Genomic DNA, 17,013 nt, shown 5'->3' on the forward strand with positions numbered 1-17,013 from the left:
GGCGGGGGATTGTGGGGAGAAGGGAGGGAAAAACGAAACAAGATGGGACCGGGGAGGGAGACAAACCATAAGAGACTCTTAATCTCAAGAAACAAACTAATGGTTGCTGGAGGGGAGGAGAGTGGGAGGGATAGGGTGGCTGGGTGATGGAGACTGGGGAGGGTATGTGCTATGGTGAGTGCTATGTATTACGTTACACGGATGATTCACAGACCTGTACCCCTGAAGCAAATAATACAGTATATGTCAATAAAAATAAACAAATAATTGGTAGTCACTGTAAGATGAGTATTCCCATGAACACCTGGGAATCTGATGAAATTATTCTTTAAAAAGAAAACTATTCGTGGTCACCTACACTGATGGACTCATTTGCTTATGTAATTTGAGACACAGCCTTCCTCTTAGCTAGATCACCTTTTATTAAATAATTTACCTCCTGACTGATATACAGGCAAAACCCCTCTTTGAATTTTAAAAGAGAACCTTGCTTTACACATGTTATGTAAAGTCTGATTGCTGGCTTTTAATTTATATCAGCCATATAACAAAATATCAGCTTCATTTTAATACAATACAACACATTTCTTTCTGTTGAAGACATTGAGTAGTTTTCACTGTATCTGTGGTTTGTGTAATTATTACAAAAGTTATATACAAAACCCTCCAAGTATGCAAAAATTCCAAAATACACTCTGACAGCTAATGCTCTGAAAACACTTTATTACACAAATTACATTCAGATTCTGAAAATAGTGTTCTAACAGTGTAACCATCTAAAAATAAGACATCCCAAAAACACACCAACTGAAGAAGAAAATTAAAAAATGAATTTAAATAGAGACTTTTTTCTTTCCCTCATTGCAATATAATGTTAGTGATTTTAAAAAAATAGAAGGAGATTTAGCAGCTTTGTCCTCATGTAGCACAAAGTTTCTCTTTACTGCCACAGGCTGAGAATGCTGAACAGGAAAGGCACCAAAGACAGACATCGGCAATGGAAGTGCTATTGGGAAAATACTGTGTTCAAGCAGAGAAAGGGGTTATTTACATCTACAGAAGAGTCTCAAAAATGTAAATGAGCAAACCTTCCATCATTAAATTAGTAGTGTGATGGAAGAAGAGGACCGTTTCTCTAGTCTATGTTCATAGAAGGACAATGGCGCTGTTATGAACTTTTAGGAAACTCCTCAACTAGAAAGAGAAGCCAACTCAATCAAAACAAAGGAAATAAAATGTGTCCAGTCCCACACAGACTAGTACAGTTTACAGTTAAATACGCAAAACCCTAAACGTGCTAAAGGGAAAGGAATCTGGCGTTCTTGGAAAATCTCGAGAACCTAAATCAAAGGCAGGTTTTCAGGAGGAAGACAGCGAGGGTGCAGGCAGAGGGGCGGAGTACTCCTCTTCGGACTCACTTCCATCATCCTCGTCTTTCTCTTGGTCGCTTCCCTCGGTGCTAAGGCGGTCAAACCCTTTCCGGCTGTAGCCCTTCCGGCTTGCGAAGAAATTTCCAAGGTTTAAGCCTCCACCGCCCTTTCCTGAAGAAAGCACACAATGACATGGAACTGAGGTCAGGTTTGCACAAATGATTCTCTGTCTTCGTGTGGATTCTTTTTTTTTTTTTTTAACATTTTTTAAAAAAAGATTTTATTTATTTATTTGACAGAGAGAGAGAGAGATCACAAGTAGGCAGAGAGGCAGGCAGAGGGAGAGGGCGAAGCAGACTCCCCGCCAAGCAGAGAGCCTGATGCGGGGTTCGATCCCAGGACCCTGAGATCATGACCTGAGCTGAAGTCAGAGGCTTTAACCCATGGAGCCACCCAGGCGCCCCTTCTTTTAGATTCTTAAATGATAAATTAGAAGTTATAATGCCAAAGGGTAGATATTAGTAAAAAACAAAACAAAAGAAAAATGTGGCAGAGAGATACTTATCCTATAGGGTCAGGAATATATTACTCCACACATTTATTAAAATAAATAAAAAAGGGGCACCTGGGTGGCTTGCTCAGTCAATTAAGCATCTGCCTTCAGCTTGGGTCATGATTCCAGGGTCCTGGGATTGAGCCCTGTGTCAGCCCTCTGCTCAACACAGAGTCTGCTTTTCCCTCTTTCTCTCTCTCTCAAATAAATAAATAAAGCCTTTAAAAAATAAAATAAAATAAAATAAAATAAATAAAAAAGCTCCCCAGGATTATATATGTGTTTCTGTAGGACTACTTCAGATTCATTTATCAGGATCTCTGGAACTGGCATCCCTCAAGGAGCTCTTCATTTCAATGACTATATGAAAAGGTCATCTTCACTATGACAAGCACTGACAGGCCGACAGGAGTGACAGAAAATTTACTGAAGACAAATGAAGCCAGATAAAAGACGGGCGAAGAAAATTAGATGATACAGAAAGGCAAAGCAGAAAAAACCGAAACTCGGAAATCTGCTACCAGAGCCACACGCTTTGGTTTTAGTTGATGGTTTACATTCTGCACTTAACATTGCTGTGCTGTACACGAGGAGTTTAATTTTCCGAGAGAAAATAAGAAATATCTCCTTGCTCTATAAAGGACATGAGCTTGTTGACTTTGAGCCAAATGTGAAGGATTCTGAAAGGTCACAGGCATACCTCTAAGTCTTCCGAGTACTCTTCCTGAACTTGCCTCAAGTTTGTGTTCAGAATCTGCTAGAAAGAGATGGCACATTTCAAAATGAGTCCCAATCGCCCGCCTCAACCACGGGTTCAACTTTCAAAACAAAATCAGGAATTCATAGACAATTAAAAACAAGGCCTGGCTCTTGTCTGTATACAATTCTAAGGGGGGAAGAAAGGCAATATATTCTTGTGATAGTATCTAAGGGCCAGAGCTGGGTTTGACTCCTGCCCGTGTCTTCACAGCCTGTGCAGTCTCAATAAGTTGCTTCTCTGAGTCTCGGTTTTCTCCTCAGAGAAAACAGGGATTAATGATGATCCCTAAGTATCTGCCAGGTTTAGACGGGATATTCCATGTGAAGTGCTTAGAACCGTGCCTGGTACACATACAGTACGTGCTCAATAAATATTAGTCACTTTTTCTTAGGACAAGATTAAATTACCAAGAATTTATAATAATTTGGAAACTCTGATTATTATAACTTAGGAGTGTTTGTCTTTGGCTTTAGTCTTTCCATTAAGAACACAACCTGTCCTGCTTGAGAAAGCTTTGGATCCATGTAGATCATTTCTTTTTTTTATAAAAGACTTAACTGAAGGCAAGGACCTGAATATTTTCAGCCATAAAGTTGAAATGGCACTGCCCGTCTCCATGAAGGACGGACTTTCCTTATTTATTGGGAGGGTGCGGGTGGGCCAGGACTCCCAGCTGACTTCATTTTCATCCTCTATCTCTGCACTTTTCATCCTGGCTTCCCTGAAGGGCTGCCCCCTTCAGGGTTGTGGTCATGGAAGTGAGGCTTGGGGTTCTCCTGTGAAGTCCCTAGCCAGGAGTAGAGGCAGCATCGTGAAAAAAGCTAGCAAGCAGATGACAGCGGAAACGTCGCTAAGAGTGTGGAGAGAAACAGTTAAGAAGGGAAGACTCTGCTAAGACTGTTAGAAAGCCAAAAAAATAAGACTGTAAGTTCGATGAGGATGCAGGGCAGTCCTTAGCTGGCTTTGTATCCCCTGTGCCTAGCATGGTGTCTGTTGTGGAGCTGACATGCAAAGTACAGGCTGAATAAATATGGAAGGTCTTTGATGAGGGCTACTAAAAATTCTCACGGGTTGGACAAGCTCTATCCAGAACAAATACTGCAAGAGGGTGAGAGGCTGACCTACTTTTAGAATTAAATGTATTAGATGGAACCATATAAAACTGCAATTTTTCTAAATAAAACATGATTGAGGAATGGTAATTTCATACTGTGTGACCTGGGTCTCTGCCTTCCCAACACCCTCCTGTGAACTCAGTGTTCTGTAGGAGTGCCATGTCCCGTGTGCTTAACAGCAAACAGGAGAGGCAAAGCCTTCCCGACTCCCCAGCCACTCCTTCCAGTGTGGGTGGATGGCCAACATGCCTGCTACTTGCCCCTGGGCCCTGTGTGTTCCTGATCCTCTGTGTACTTATTACTGCACTTACCACCGTCTATCGTTACCTTTCTATGTCACCTCGTTTTTTATGTGTCATCTCTTCTGGGAGCTCCATTTATTGATTCAGTCATTTTTTCAATGACTATTTATCAAAGCCCGAGAGCCAGGAACTGTTACTTGAGCTGAGGTTACATGGGTAAACAAGCAAACATGGGAGATTCTTGCTTTCAGAAGCTTCCATCTAACTCCGTGAAGACAACGGCTGTGTTTGTCTTTGCCCCCTGCTCACCGCAGTCCCATACCCATAACAGGGGCTCAAAAGTTCTTTTTTGAAGAGTTAACTGTATTTTTTTTTTGCAGAGCTTTATCGATTGCAGATGAAAAGCAAACCAGTCCTAGAAAAATTTGCTTTCACCACTTATTAAATGAATTCCTCTGTTTTTTGTTTCTGTGTCTTTTTCTGTGTCAGGGCTTTGCCATGGGCACTGAATCCCTGCCACGGTCGCTTTGGCCTGAAATAGAATCAGATGCTATTTCTTGATCAAATGCTGCCTCCCACCCTGGCCCATGGATTCCTTCCTAGACGCAGCTGTAGACTCTTGCCTTAGGACCTGAGGATCCAGCCAAGAGACGGCTCCTGAGAGGTGAGAATCTTGGGTTAGATTATTTCTTTGTTTATCTGAATGTCTCGAAAGGATTCAGCTCCTGGGTCCTATACAATGATGATGATTTCATAAAATACTGACTCCAGCACTGGACCCTGCCTTGTTTGGTAAAGGAAGGCTGATGGCCTGACTTGTGCCTATTTAAAAACTACCAAATGGTGTATTATAGAAATAGCTGGTTTCTGGAGAAAGTTGAGGTTCAAGACAAGTATCCTCCATGACTTCTTAAGACTTTTGTCCTTTATTATCAATGACTGTTCCTCGTAATCATTGGTGGTATTAACTGAGCACTTACAATGTGACAGAGACTATGATAAATGCTTTATGTTTATTATTTCATTTAATCCTCACACAATCTCCTGAGTTTTTTTATTCTCACTTTGTAGGTGAGGAAACTATGGCTTGGGAAGATTAAGTAACTTGCCCAAGGTCATGCAGCTAGGAGATAAAGCCAGGACTAGTAGGGGAAAAGACAACTCCCAAATGCCTGACCCAGGTATTCTGAGAAGTGGGCCTGTTTCTAACACCAAGGATCTCCTCCTTCCTGACCCTAATTTATACTGACTACTTATCTGCACAGTTTTGTATGGAGACATTAACTGGGCTTATGCCAATTGCTAAAAGGCAGTATTAAAGGTTATATTTTAATCTAACTATCCAAATTTCTGAGGCTTCAGATGTTTTCCTACTATGATACTAACTGCAGACAATATATGGAACATACATAATAACACCAAAAAAGGCAGAGAGCACTTAAAAAAAAAAAAAAAAAAAAAAAAAAAACACTGAAAAAAATCACAAGACTTTGAGGATAATCGGTCCAAACACTCTTTCAAAGGTAGGTTCCAAGTTCAAGGGGCTCATTTTACTTGCCTCCAAAGGCCTTTGATTTTTTCCACCGAATATATAAGGCAATGGCCAGCAGGACAACCACCGGAATAACCAGAAGGGTTGTAATGAGAACAATGGGCACTCCCAAGCCCGGCTCTTTGATCAGTTTCTGTTTCTCTTGCATCTTCTGCAACTCTGTGGAGGCGGGTTTGTTCTCCATTTTGGTTTCAACAACTGCCTCGGATTCTTCGGGAAAAGAAGAGTTCACAATATTCAACTGACTCAAAGACTCCAAAACCCTCCCACCCACCCCTACCCAGGCAAATCAACAACTGCTCATAAAGAACTTGTTGAGGTCAATGCATGTGGGGGTTCACATTTCAGTATCTGAATCTACCAAGCTACCACGCCACAATTAACTGCTGTGATTAGTACTTTCCACTCAGTGGTTTTGTACCTCTCAATTGGTTTTCTTTGAGTCTGCCCTTTGTTTCCTCTTGAGCTAGAATTCCGTAAAAGAGGTATCTTCCTTTTGCATTTTTTTTTTCAAGGTTGAAATTAACAGGCAGCAATGGCGCAGGGCAAAGAACTGGTGTGTGTACTGGAGTTACATAAATCTGAACTGAAATCCCAGGTTGCCTACAGAACTAGCTGTGTAACTTTGGGCAAGTTACTTAAATGGTCTGGGCCTTCACAACCTCATCTGTAGAACTGTGACGATAAAAAAACACCTCCTTCCTAAAACTGTTGAGTGTAAATGCTTATCTTAGAGAAGGTGCTTAAGAAGTCTCTTTCCTTGGCTCTGAAGTTTTTGAATCTTGTTAATGTTCAATGAATTACTGGGACGTCACATGCATAGTTGCACACATTAACTCTAGGATTACAAACTGGAAAAATAACCTTTTCAGTTTCTTTTATACAGCTCCCAGCAAGCCATGAGGGTACACAGATGTATGATATATCCTATTGTTGTTGATGGAAATAGTTTATAGAACAATTCTCTGATATTGACCAGCATTGGGCAGATATTGGGCCAAAAGTGCTTTTTGGGAACTGATACAATGACACCATATAAGCTGCTTCAGGGATTTTAATAACTACTGACTTGAAAATGAGGTTGAGCCTTGCGACATTCTTGCCCTCCCGAAGCACATACGTGTACTCATACAAAAACCCTACTGTGCCAAGGCCAGCAGTTACAACCACATGTTTGCCCAAAGGCTCACAAGATTTCTGGAAGTTCAGTTTTTCGGTGTGCCCTTCTGCCCTACGATACAGAGTGTATCACATGGCCTCAGGGAACTTCTGACCAAGTGGCGGGAATAGGTGGTTTAACACTATCAGAAAATCTTGGGTGAATGTTTATCATTAGAAATGTCCACTTCCTGGACATTTCTCCAAGGAAGCATTTCTCAAACTACTCAAGACACTATAAACACAATTTGTGATGCACACACATGGCAGGTCCCAGTTTTTACTTCCATGTTGCTCCGTCGTGGTCTCAATGATATCTCCTGAGCACTTGCACTGTTTCAGGCAATATTCTCATTTAATCGTTACACCAAGCCTATAAGTAGGCACTGTTAGTATCACCATTTTACAGTGGCTCCATAGTCCTCATTTCCTTCCCTACAGTATGGTGAAGGGCAGACCATTATTTCTCTTCTGTGTCCACTGGAGTGGCTCTTCAAACTTCAGCAGGAGAGAAGGAAAGGGATTGGTTTATAGATTTAGATGGCTTAACATTTAACCTGTCTAGAGCTGTTTCCAGGAGGAATGTTAAGTTTGATTCTCACTCTCCCATGAACTGTTGTGTCTTTTTCTTCATTACTGTGGAAGAGACATGCAAATTGTTCTGTTTTATTTAAGCTCCTTCTATACTGCTGTAGGAAAGTAACAATAAATGGAGGATAGGATTAAAAAAATAGAACAAAGGTGTAGCTTGGTAGTAAAAAACTCATTGTCTTGAAAGGATTTGTTTCTAGAGGAAGGTGACTAAAACCAGAGGAATTATAGCATTTTTGTCATTAGTGGTTTACCTACACCAAAGACAATGGCTGTACCAGAGGATATCTAGTTTCCTTTAGGAGGCAGAGCTAGGACTGGGCTCCAGTAAAAGGAAACAAGAACTAGGAAGCAGGTGGCAGACTAATGGAATCGGTTTAGCCTTCACAGAGAGCGCACCGAGAAGGCGGTAAGGCGGTAATGAACTTGCTAAGGTACACACTCTGCACTTTAGAAATTCTCGATTCCCACACTCCTGGTTCTCTGAGTGTCATCTACTAAAAATACTTGACCATTCTCACTTTTGAAACCCACTGAAGTACGCTTAGATTTTTCAAAGATACTCTATATTTTAAAGAAAGAGGGTAAAAAGTTTAAATTTCCCAGTTTAAAAAAAAAAAAGCAATATTGTTGCTCTTTCTCAGGAACCTTTATAAGTGGAGTAAAAAGTCTGACAAATAGTTATGATTTACGATTCTAGGAATTTCATTCAAAGCATTAATAATTCAAACTTCTTCCACTTTTTCTCTTATCTGAAATTCTTTAATTAAAAATTCTTTAATTAAAAATTAAATTCTTTAAGTTGGAGCATCCCTGATGAAGGAACAGTGAAGAAGCTCTAACATTGGCTAGAACCCAGGGCTTCTGGAAGGTAGAGAGTGCCTCATATGACGTTTTCTATCATCTAAGATGCCAGCCATATTCCACTGAAAACAATGTCTTCAAACAAGCTCTTCCGGTCATCCTTATAGATACTTGGAAATAAATATAATTTTGAAAAGCAGATGTATAGGAAGTTTTTGGTTTTTTTTTTGTTTCCCCTTCTTTAAGCACTGAATTTAGACAGGGAAGCTAGGTATATTCTTGTGTGAGCTCACGCATAGAAGCATGGGCCTATTTCTTTCCCCTGGAGAGAGGGGGAGAAGTCCAGAGACCAGTGGGAATTCGAATAACTCAAGACAGTAAAGGAGAGACATTCTTAATACACGAACCCAGCAATTACTACCCAGTTCATTACAGACAGAACTGAAGGCTGAAGATCTTAGATGGCCTACTAGCAAGTAACAGGGAAAGTGCATATAGCACCAATGAGATTATTTTCTCCCTCCCTCCTTCCCCTCTTTTTTTTTTTTTTTCTTTAATGCCGTGTGCTTCCCCTATAATGTGTTGTTCTCTATAAGGCCTAAGATACTAACTGCACTAGGGAGTTTCTTTTTGTTTTATTGAGACTGATTCACCATCATCATCTTTTATTTTGGGGAGGGAGGAGTGAAGGCTATGATTTTGGTGGGACTTTGGCATATCTGTTGGTCCCTACCAACTTTATTTGAAAATCCTTTTCCTAAGTTTTTGATCATCACAAATTCTCTTATCCCTGCACCTCCTTGTGAACACAACACTGGTTCCAAAACACTGTTATAATTCATCAGTTCTGTGACCATTCACAGTGGAGGCAAGTGTCATCAGAGGTTGCTCGAAGTTGGAAATTTATAAGGCTGTTAAATCTGGGATGTTTCTCCCTCTCTTTTGTAAGAAGTGGTTTAAGTTAAGCTTCCAGATTGTGATAAAAGACAAACTTCTGCGGATTTAGCATGATTTTTATTCCTTTCTGTAACAAGAAAATCATCTTAAAAAAAGAAAGACTTAATGAGAGTCATATAGGTTCAAAGAGGACTGGAAGAAACCATTTGCATCTGGATATTCCTAGTTATTAAAATGGGACCGTCATAACAAGATACTTCAAGAACATTTACTATTTGAACTCCTGTGTTCTTCCACAAGGCTGGGAGGTTTTCCGACCAAACGCAGTCACCGATGCGCAATGAGGATAGAGGAAATGGCCTAGGGAGAACCCTGTTCATCCTTCATTATTGGCCAGGCAAAAAGAGGTCAGTGTGGTTGAGCTGTTCTCAACAAGTCATGCAGTATAATCTAGGATTTTTTTGTTAGTGGGATTTATTTAAACAGAAATGGTTTGAGGCCACTCTGAAATCCCAGAGATCTCAGAGTAAACTTCAACCATCCCCAATCTGTAGCTCTGGGAAGAACTTATGGTAAATGAATTGGTGGTATTCATCTCCCCTGAGTAGCATAAGAACAGTGGTTAAGAGCACAGGCTTTGGTGCCAAACAAACTGTGACTTAAAGTCTGGCTTTGCCACTTACTATCTCAATAGTAATTCTGATCTTCAATTTCCTCGTACATAAAATGGGGATAATAGCAATTATCACACGGTAGGTGTAAGGAGTTAACTTAATAATTCTTATATAGCTCATTGTTTGTGCTCCATAAGTGAGAGCGATTACTAATAATAATATCTTGATTTGAGAGCAAATAACTCACCAATAATTCTCTATGTAACAATTATAGAAAAATAGAGGATCAGGTACTCTTTGCTATGGGTGTGGTATGAATGTCACTTAATAGAGTCACCTGGGTTGAATCTCTGCAAATGCCAAACAATTGCTATTCACTTATAATATTATCTTACCCCTCTCAACCTTGAGCAGGCTATATTCTCTTATCTGCCTACATAAAATCCCTAAACTCCCTCTTGGTTCTTGCCTCTCTGCATCTCTTTCCACCTGCTTTCACAAGAAAGGAAGACAAGTAAGCCTAGGGTTAGGTCTTAATATGTAGGTGAATCATTTGTAAAGCAACTAATAATGGAATCACTTTGCTACTTAAACATTAGGAGCACTTTTAGTGAGTTCTTAATTTCACATGACCAGGTCAAAACCCTGCAGATAGGAGAACATGTACAAATATAAACTGATCCTTGGAAAGGGAGAAAAGAGTTCTACTGGGAAGCCAGTGGTTGCTTACCAGTAGCTAAATTCCATTTCCCGTTCCTGACAGTATATACTAAAGTTATACTTATTTGTATATATGCATAGGTATGTATACACACACATACACACACACAAACACATACACACACACACTCCTTATAGGTTATAAGTCTTGAAGTCAGGCCCAGTTTCATTTCCCTTAAGCCCATTATAGTGCCTTGGACTTAGATGGCCCTCAGTAAATGTTGGGGGAAAATGGTATTTAGATTGGAGCTTAGGGAGCAGCTCATCTTTTCAGGCCCCTATCTCAGTAACTCACTCATTTAGACTAGAGCCCATTAGGGAAGGCCTTTTCCAGTATACTGGATGGTATTTTTCCACTTGCCTGAGGTTAACGTACTTCTTAAAGTGACTCACTTCCTTTTTTTCTCCCTGAATGTCTCTGGTCCACTTGTTACAGAATCACTTTCTATCATCTGAAATCAGTGAATCTGAGCTCATTATCAACACTCGATTTATCAGAGAAAACAGTGGCAACATGCAGGTTTAAAGGCTCAGTACACAGCAGAAGTTATGGAAGATTTACCAGATTATATTATATTTTTAGTCTGGTCATTTTTTAAGTGCAGTGAGAGCCATAGAAGAATTCAGCACAAATAGCTTGGGTTTCAGAGTCATAAGAGACCAACCTTTGGTTTCCTGGACCTCAATGCCAGCCTTTTTAACCGATCGATGTTCCATTTCTGTAACAGCACAGCAGAGGAAAAAGAAAATCAGAATCTCCAAGAAAAACCCTTGAAAACTTATTTTTGACATTAATTTTGCTCAGTGGAAAATATTTCCTTAATTCATCAAAGGCATTATCACATTACAAAAGAGTTTAAGACAAACCACTGATTAAGTGCCAGGCCCATAAATCCTAGATAAAATCTCCTAGTGAAAACTGAACTATTTCTAAACTCTTCCTATTTAAAGTGAGGTTGTCCTTGTGGAGTTCATGATAATGTATTATTTCTGAAATATCAAGTGGTTCTGTTTTCATATGGACAATGGACATCTAGGCTGGTTACTAATTCTGTCATATTTGATCACCAGTCTTCTAGCTCCCATAAATAGACTTGACTCGTTAAATACTAGAATGCAAACACATGAGACATTCGTGTAGCCTCTAATGGCAGTCTTACTATTCCAGAAGTACTCTTTCTCAGATTTATTATTCAGGTGCATTTTGGATTACACAGAGGGTTCTTCTCTTTCAACGCTGAATGCTATACTGCAGCACTTCTCAGCATGGGAAGCCTTTCCAAAATATACACATTTTATCACTCCTCTTCTTTCTATAGATCTTGAGTCGGGTCTGGCCATTTGTGTTATGAAAGCCCTCCCCATCGGACTTGGATATGCATCTCTGTTGAGTACAGAGCACGAGGGTAGTCTCAAGAGCCTTAGATCAGAATCTTAGTGAGTTTAAGTATCATCTTGCTACCTGTGAAATGAAGGTACGGTGCAGATTTCTGAGGTCTTTTCTAGCTTGAAAGGTATTTAGTCATTTTTTTTTTAAAGATTTTATTTATTTATTTGACAGATCACAAGTAGGCAGAGAGGCAGGCGGAGAGAGAGGAGGAAGCAGGCTCCCTGCTGAGCAGAGAGCCCGATGTGGGGCTCAATCCCAGGACCCTGGGATCATGACCGGAGCTGAAGGCAGTGGCTTTAACGCACTGAGCCACCCAGGTGACCCTAGTCATTTTTTTAATTCTTAAAAACTTGGGCTCAGTCTTGGAATTGGGAATTATCCATCCCTCTCTTTGCTTTCCTGTCTGCCTACACCCTCTGGTTCTCTCTGAGGAGGTAGTTGGGGGAAGGCTGCACTTGCAAGGGGAATGGGAAGCTACTGCTGGAGTGGAATAGGCCACGCATACTTCTGTGCACTTGACCTTAACTGGGTCCTTATTACATAATGGCAAAAGCCACCCAAAGGACAATTGTGAAGATCGCAGTTACCAAATTTACTTGGACTCTAAGATCTGTGCGATATCTGATTAAAGTTTTTGGGCTCCTGATTTTACTTTTCTTTGTTATGTTACATTTTTTTCTTTGCTGTAACTTTTACTTTCCCTTGTTATAATTAGTATTTATCGTCATCAATTCCAAATGTCCTTATTATTTCTCTATCTAAAATTGCCTGCTGCTGCTCCTGATACCTCAGATTTACCATTCCTTTCCTTAACTCCATCTTCTCCTATGGTTCAACTCTGCCATATTTTAAAAGCATCTCCGGACTTTGGGTTTTGTGGCCCATTAAGCATTTATTATGGTTGAATCTAGAAAGCGTATGTTTTTTAGTATGATATCAGAGGCTAGGTTAGAATACTTTTGCAAGAATTAAAAATAATGTCCAAATTGCAATTAGAAATTGCAAAAACTAGCTGGCTTGGTCCCAAGAGAGACACTCTTCTGTCCCCAGACATACTTCTGAGTTACATGAAATAACAGTTTGGTATTTTGAACAAGCTGCAATCTAAAGGGAAAACGCACAGTGCTTCCTGCTTGGGGTAATCTGTGTCTGACACCGAGGCTGGCCCTCCTCGATGCTCAGCAGCTACTCATAGCTGAAGAGACACACGGGAAGTGATACCAGCATGGAAGCCAGTCAGCCCTTCTGCTTTGCCAAAGCCATCATCTCCCTCTGGAACTAAGTTGGAATTAATGCTGGCTTTCAACATAACAGACATTACTCCAGGCATCAAGAATTTCCTGTGGAGTATCTGTGGAAACAAGGGGATAACTGCCAGGTTGGGGGGGGGCTAGGGGGAAGCTGTTTCTCTCTACTTTTTAAAAATTAATTTAATCCCTGAAATGAAACTGAACAGGTCTTTTAACAACTGCCAATTATATTTTGATTTCCCACTCCTATCAGAAAAAAAGAGAAGGAAATGCAAATATTTTTTTCACATGCTCTGAGGCAATAAAGCTGAAGGGGCACCTGGGTGGCTCAGTGGGTTAAAGCCTCTGCCTTCGGCTCAGGTCATGATCTCAGGGTCCTGGGATCGAGCCCCGCATCTGGCTCTCTGCTCAGCAGGGAGCCTGCTTCTCTTCCCCCCTCTCTCTCTCTCTCTCTCTGCCTACTTGTGATCTGTCTGTCAAATAAATAAATAAAATCGTTGAAAAGAAAAAAAAAAAAAAAGCTGAGGGAAGATACGGATAGGAATACTGTCAACACCATACTTTCAGTCAAGGTGAACTTCCAGACGGTGTTGGTGTGAGCGTCTCCAACGTACACAGTCCCGTCTCCAGATGCAACGATATCGTGAGGCATGTCAAAGTGCTGCGGAGAGAAGAAGCACATACGAGGGGGGTGAGCCTCTCCTTGAATTCTTTGGTAAAAGGTGGGGAAACAAAGCAAAGCACACAATAAAACAGTAAGCCTGTTAAACAAACCAAACAAACTATAATTCCATCCAGGCCCCTCTAGGCCAGGAAGAGACATTCACTCACTCATTGGGCATCGACTCCATGACGTGTAATTCTATCCATTGGAAAATGCGAAGGGACCCTCAGCACTGACTTTCAAGTCTTTTAAAAGTGAACGTTTATGAAATTACTGTTTTCCAGTTTTGTTTACTCGGTGTTCCATGAGCTACCTATTTATTTGTATTTTTGCCTTCATGTTTCTTTTTTCTTTTAATCACTATCACATTTGCCTGTTTTAATCTACACAAGTAAAAAAAAAAAAGATGGAGCATTAATTTTTGTTATTATTCCCATCAAGCTATCATATGCTTCCTGAAAAACTACTTATACATTTCTGATGAGAAGAGTCACTTCAAAGATTTGGGCATTCAGACTATTTCTGAAGTGCATACTGGAGACATGTAGCAGTGTAGGGATTCTTTTCTCTGACACCCAGTACTTGCAGTGTTTTCAGTCAGCAAAAGGAAACAAATTGAGTGTTACCACCAAGTACATCTTGGGCTTTTTCTTTTCTTTTCTTTTTTACCTATTTTAGATATTCAGTGTTTCAATAGGTCTTTCTTCATGACATTCTTCCATTTCAAATCACCACCGTCTCAGTCATTAGGACATAAGGGAGGAGAACTTTTTGTGACTTTCAAAAGGCCACCAAACTAGTTCTTGGAAGAGCAGCCTTAAAATGTTGTGCTGCTGCCATTTCTGTCTGGCATGTGAAGCTTTCAAAGGTGCCAGGTGGCCACCCATTGGCAGGACATGGATAATTCTTTTCACTGTTGAGGCTCATAGGCCTGTCTGAGTATACAGTTTTCAAAAATATGACCAATGTGTATGAACAGGAGCACATCCGGACTCTAGTCTTGTGAGGTAGCACCTGTCCACTCTGGTGTGCTGAGTACAAAGGGCATTCATGAGGCAAACTATTGTTCTTAGCTCCCTTTAGGTGAGGCAGAATACTCACTGTGGAGATACTATTCTTTGAAAGTCATCAACAGTTTGTCACATTGAAAAGAAAAATGAGGGGCATCTGGGTGGCTCAGTGGGTTGGGCCTCTGCCTTTGGCTCGGGTCACGATCTCAGGGTCCTGGGATCGAGTCCTGTATCAGGCTCTCTGCTCAATTGGGGGCCTGCTTCCCCCCCTCTCTCTGCCTGCCTCTGCCTACTTGTGATCTCTCTTTGTCAAATAAATAAATAAAATCTTAAAAAAAAAAAAAAGAAAAGAAAAATGAGATAGCCATGCCAAGGAGGCTCATTCCTTCATACTACCAAATGAGCTGTGACAAATGTGCATGAGAACAGAAAGCCAGAAATCAAAATGTTGCCTTGTTGATCTCACAAGCCAGTCATTAAATGTTCATCTTTATTTTGGGTTCAGCTAATAGGTGGCAACAGGCTTGCAAATTACAGGAAGTTCCTCTTCTGTATCAAAATATGTTCTTAGAAACCAATTTGCAAAACATATGCTTGTAAAATGCTTCATATTTCCTGATAGGAAAAATAATATAATAGATCAAGGTGAGGGGGAAATGTGTGAATTATTCGTTGGCCAAAGATTTTTGCTTTATATAAATCACAATATGTCATCAATGCAAGGCTACAATAACAATAAACCTCTACATGTGGCTCTCAGAGAGATCCAGGGAGCCCAGGTTCTGTTGGAAATACTCTGTAGCCATTAGGGGGCTCAGGAGGAGGATAGTGGATAGGACTTTGGGACCTCTATTCCTACTGCAGTCAGAAGCATTCAACTGTAATCTTTTTAATGAACTTTTCTACTCCTTTGTGTCATTTGAAACAGAAAATCACACTGTAAGCTTTAGGATTAAGCATGAGGGTGTCGGAGTTGAATGAATTTAAAGATCTTCCAATCCAGGTTTTGTAAACTCTTCTGAGGTTTCTTTTCTCTTCTGTTTAGGTACCCCTCCCTAACAAAGTCAAACTGACAAGAGAAAGAAGAATGACAGCATCCTCCTGGGGCATCTGGTGACACAGCCCAGGGCAGCTTGCTCTCAAAATCTTATACTTCATCTTAAAAATTCATAGGAGGGGAGATCTGGGTGGGTTAAGCCTCTGCCTTTGGCTCAGGTCATGATCTCAGGGTCCTGGGATCAAGCCCCACATCAGGCTTTCTGCTCAGCGGGGACCCTGCTTCCCCCTCCCTCTCTGCCTGCTGCTCTGCCTACTTGTGATCTCTCTCTCTGTATTCAATAAATAAATAAAATCTTAAAAAAAATTCATAGGGGATTTGTGTTCTCAGTATCATAACTATGTTGTTTTAACACCAATTAATGTTTAAATTTTACATTAAGTCACATAGTTCTCTAAGAAGTTGCACCAAGTTATATCATAGTTTAATGTATATCTTGGTATACCAATGTGCCCCTCAGGGGATTAAAAGGTTAAATGCATTTTAGGGTCTATAGACCTGTATAAAACCCAGCTGTGCTCTTACTCTTTAGCTTTGGATAAATAATTGCATTTATGTGAAACTTTGAGCTCGAATACTGTCAAATATTATAAATTTTAATCTCCATTGTTAAGGCTGGAGAAACAACATAAATCTGGGCTTACTGTTTTTTTTTTTCTTTTCTTTTTGGGATGGAGTGGCAGGGATCATTCCCTTCCCTATGAGCTGCCTTGCAAAAGAAAGAAAAAAGAAAAAAAGCCAGGATGTGAAGGATGTGTATGCAAGCAGTTGTTAGGGACCACAGCCTTTCTTGTGATTATGGGAAGAAGAAAGTGGGAGGTAACTATGTATCTTTTGCCCTCATACATTTTTGATACCATCTGAGAGAATGAGTACCATCCTCTTTATCGTCCTATTGTCTCAGCCTCCCTGCATTGACATAAAAACGGAGCTCATATGTTCAGGCATAAACTTTTCTGAAGAATGTAATAGAAGAGGGAGAACCAAAGTACCCAGGGAATAAGTGGTAGACAGGCACACAGAGAGGCGCAGACACATTATGTAAAACTTGACTTTTGATTTGAAGGTAGAATCTCTTCTTACACAGGAGTCAATACACCATATGATTTCCTTCACCCCAATTTAAGCTTTGTGATGATAATGTAATTAAATGGCAATTCTGAGAGATTCATAGACCGATTTTCATTTACTGAGTCAACACAAAACATATTTCTATATTTTGGTGCACTATCAAGTCTTATGTATTGAAAGGAAAAGCAAATTCAC

At 40.3% G+C, this 17,013-nt stretch overlaps 1 protein-coding gene across 19 annotated transcripts in view; it reads right to left on the bottom strand.

Moving 5' to 3' along the window:
* Positions 1-506: 506 nt before the first annotated feature.
* The window catches only part of PAM (peptidylglycine alpha-amidating monooxygenase), a 278,000-nt gene continuing 261,493 nt past the window's right edge, over positions 507-17,013 (bottom strand). For 4 of the 19 annotated variants that reach the window (XM_032845610.1, XM_032845631.1, XM_032845695.1 and 1 more), the window contains 5 exons: positions 13,578-13,677; positions 11,042-11,095; positions 5,599-5,802; positions 2,624-2,680; positions 507-1,541 (listed from right to left, as the gene is read on the bottom strand). In XM_032845610.1, coding sequence (XP_032701501.1) covers positions 1,360-1,541; positions 2,624-2,680; positions 5,599-5,802; positions 11,042-11,095; positions 13,578-13,677 — 597 coding nt within the window. In that variant the 3' untranslated portion in view covers positions 507-1,359. The remainder of the gene's footprint in view (positions 1,542-2,623; positions 2,681-5,598; positions 5,803-11,041; positions 11,096-13,577; positions 13,678-17,013) is intronic. The other 15 variants (XM_032845616.1, XM_032845640.1, XM_032845720.1 and 12 more) reach the window with 5 other exon arrangements.

The sequence above is a fragment of the Lontra canadensis genome, unplaced genomic scaffold, assembly GCF_010015895.1.
Source record: "Lontra canadensis isolate GAN:19392208 unplaced genomic scaffold, GSC_riverotter_1.0 scaffold4, whole genome shotgun sequence".
Classification (NCBI taxonomy): domain Eukaryota; kingdom Metazoa; phylum Chordata; class Mammalia; order Carnivora; family Mustelidae; genus Lontra; species Lontra canadensis.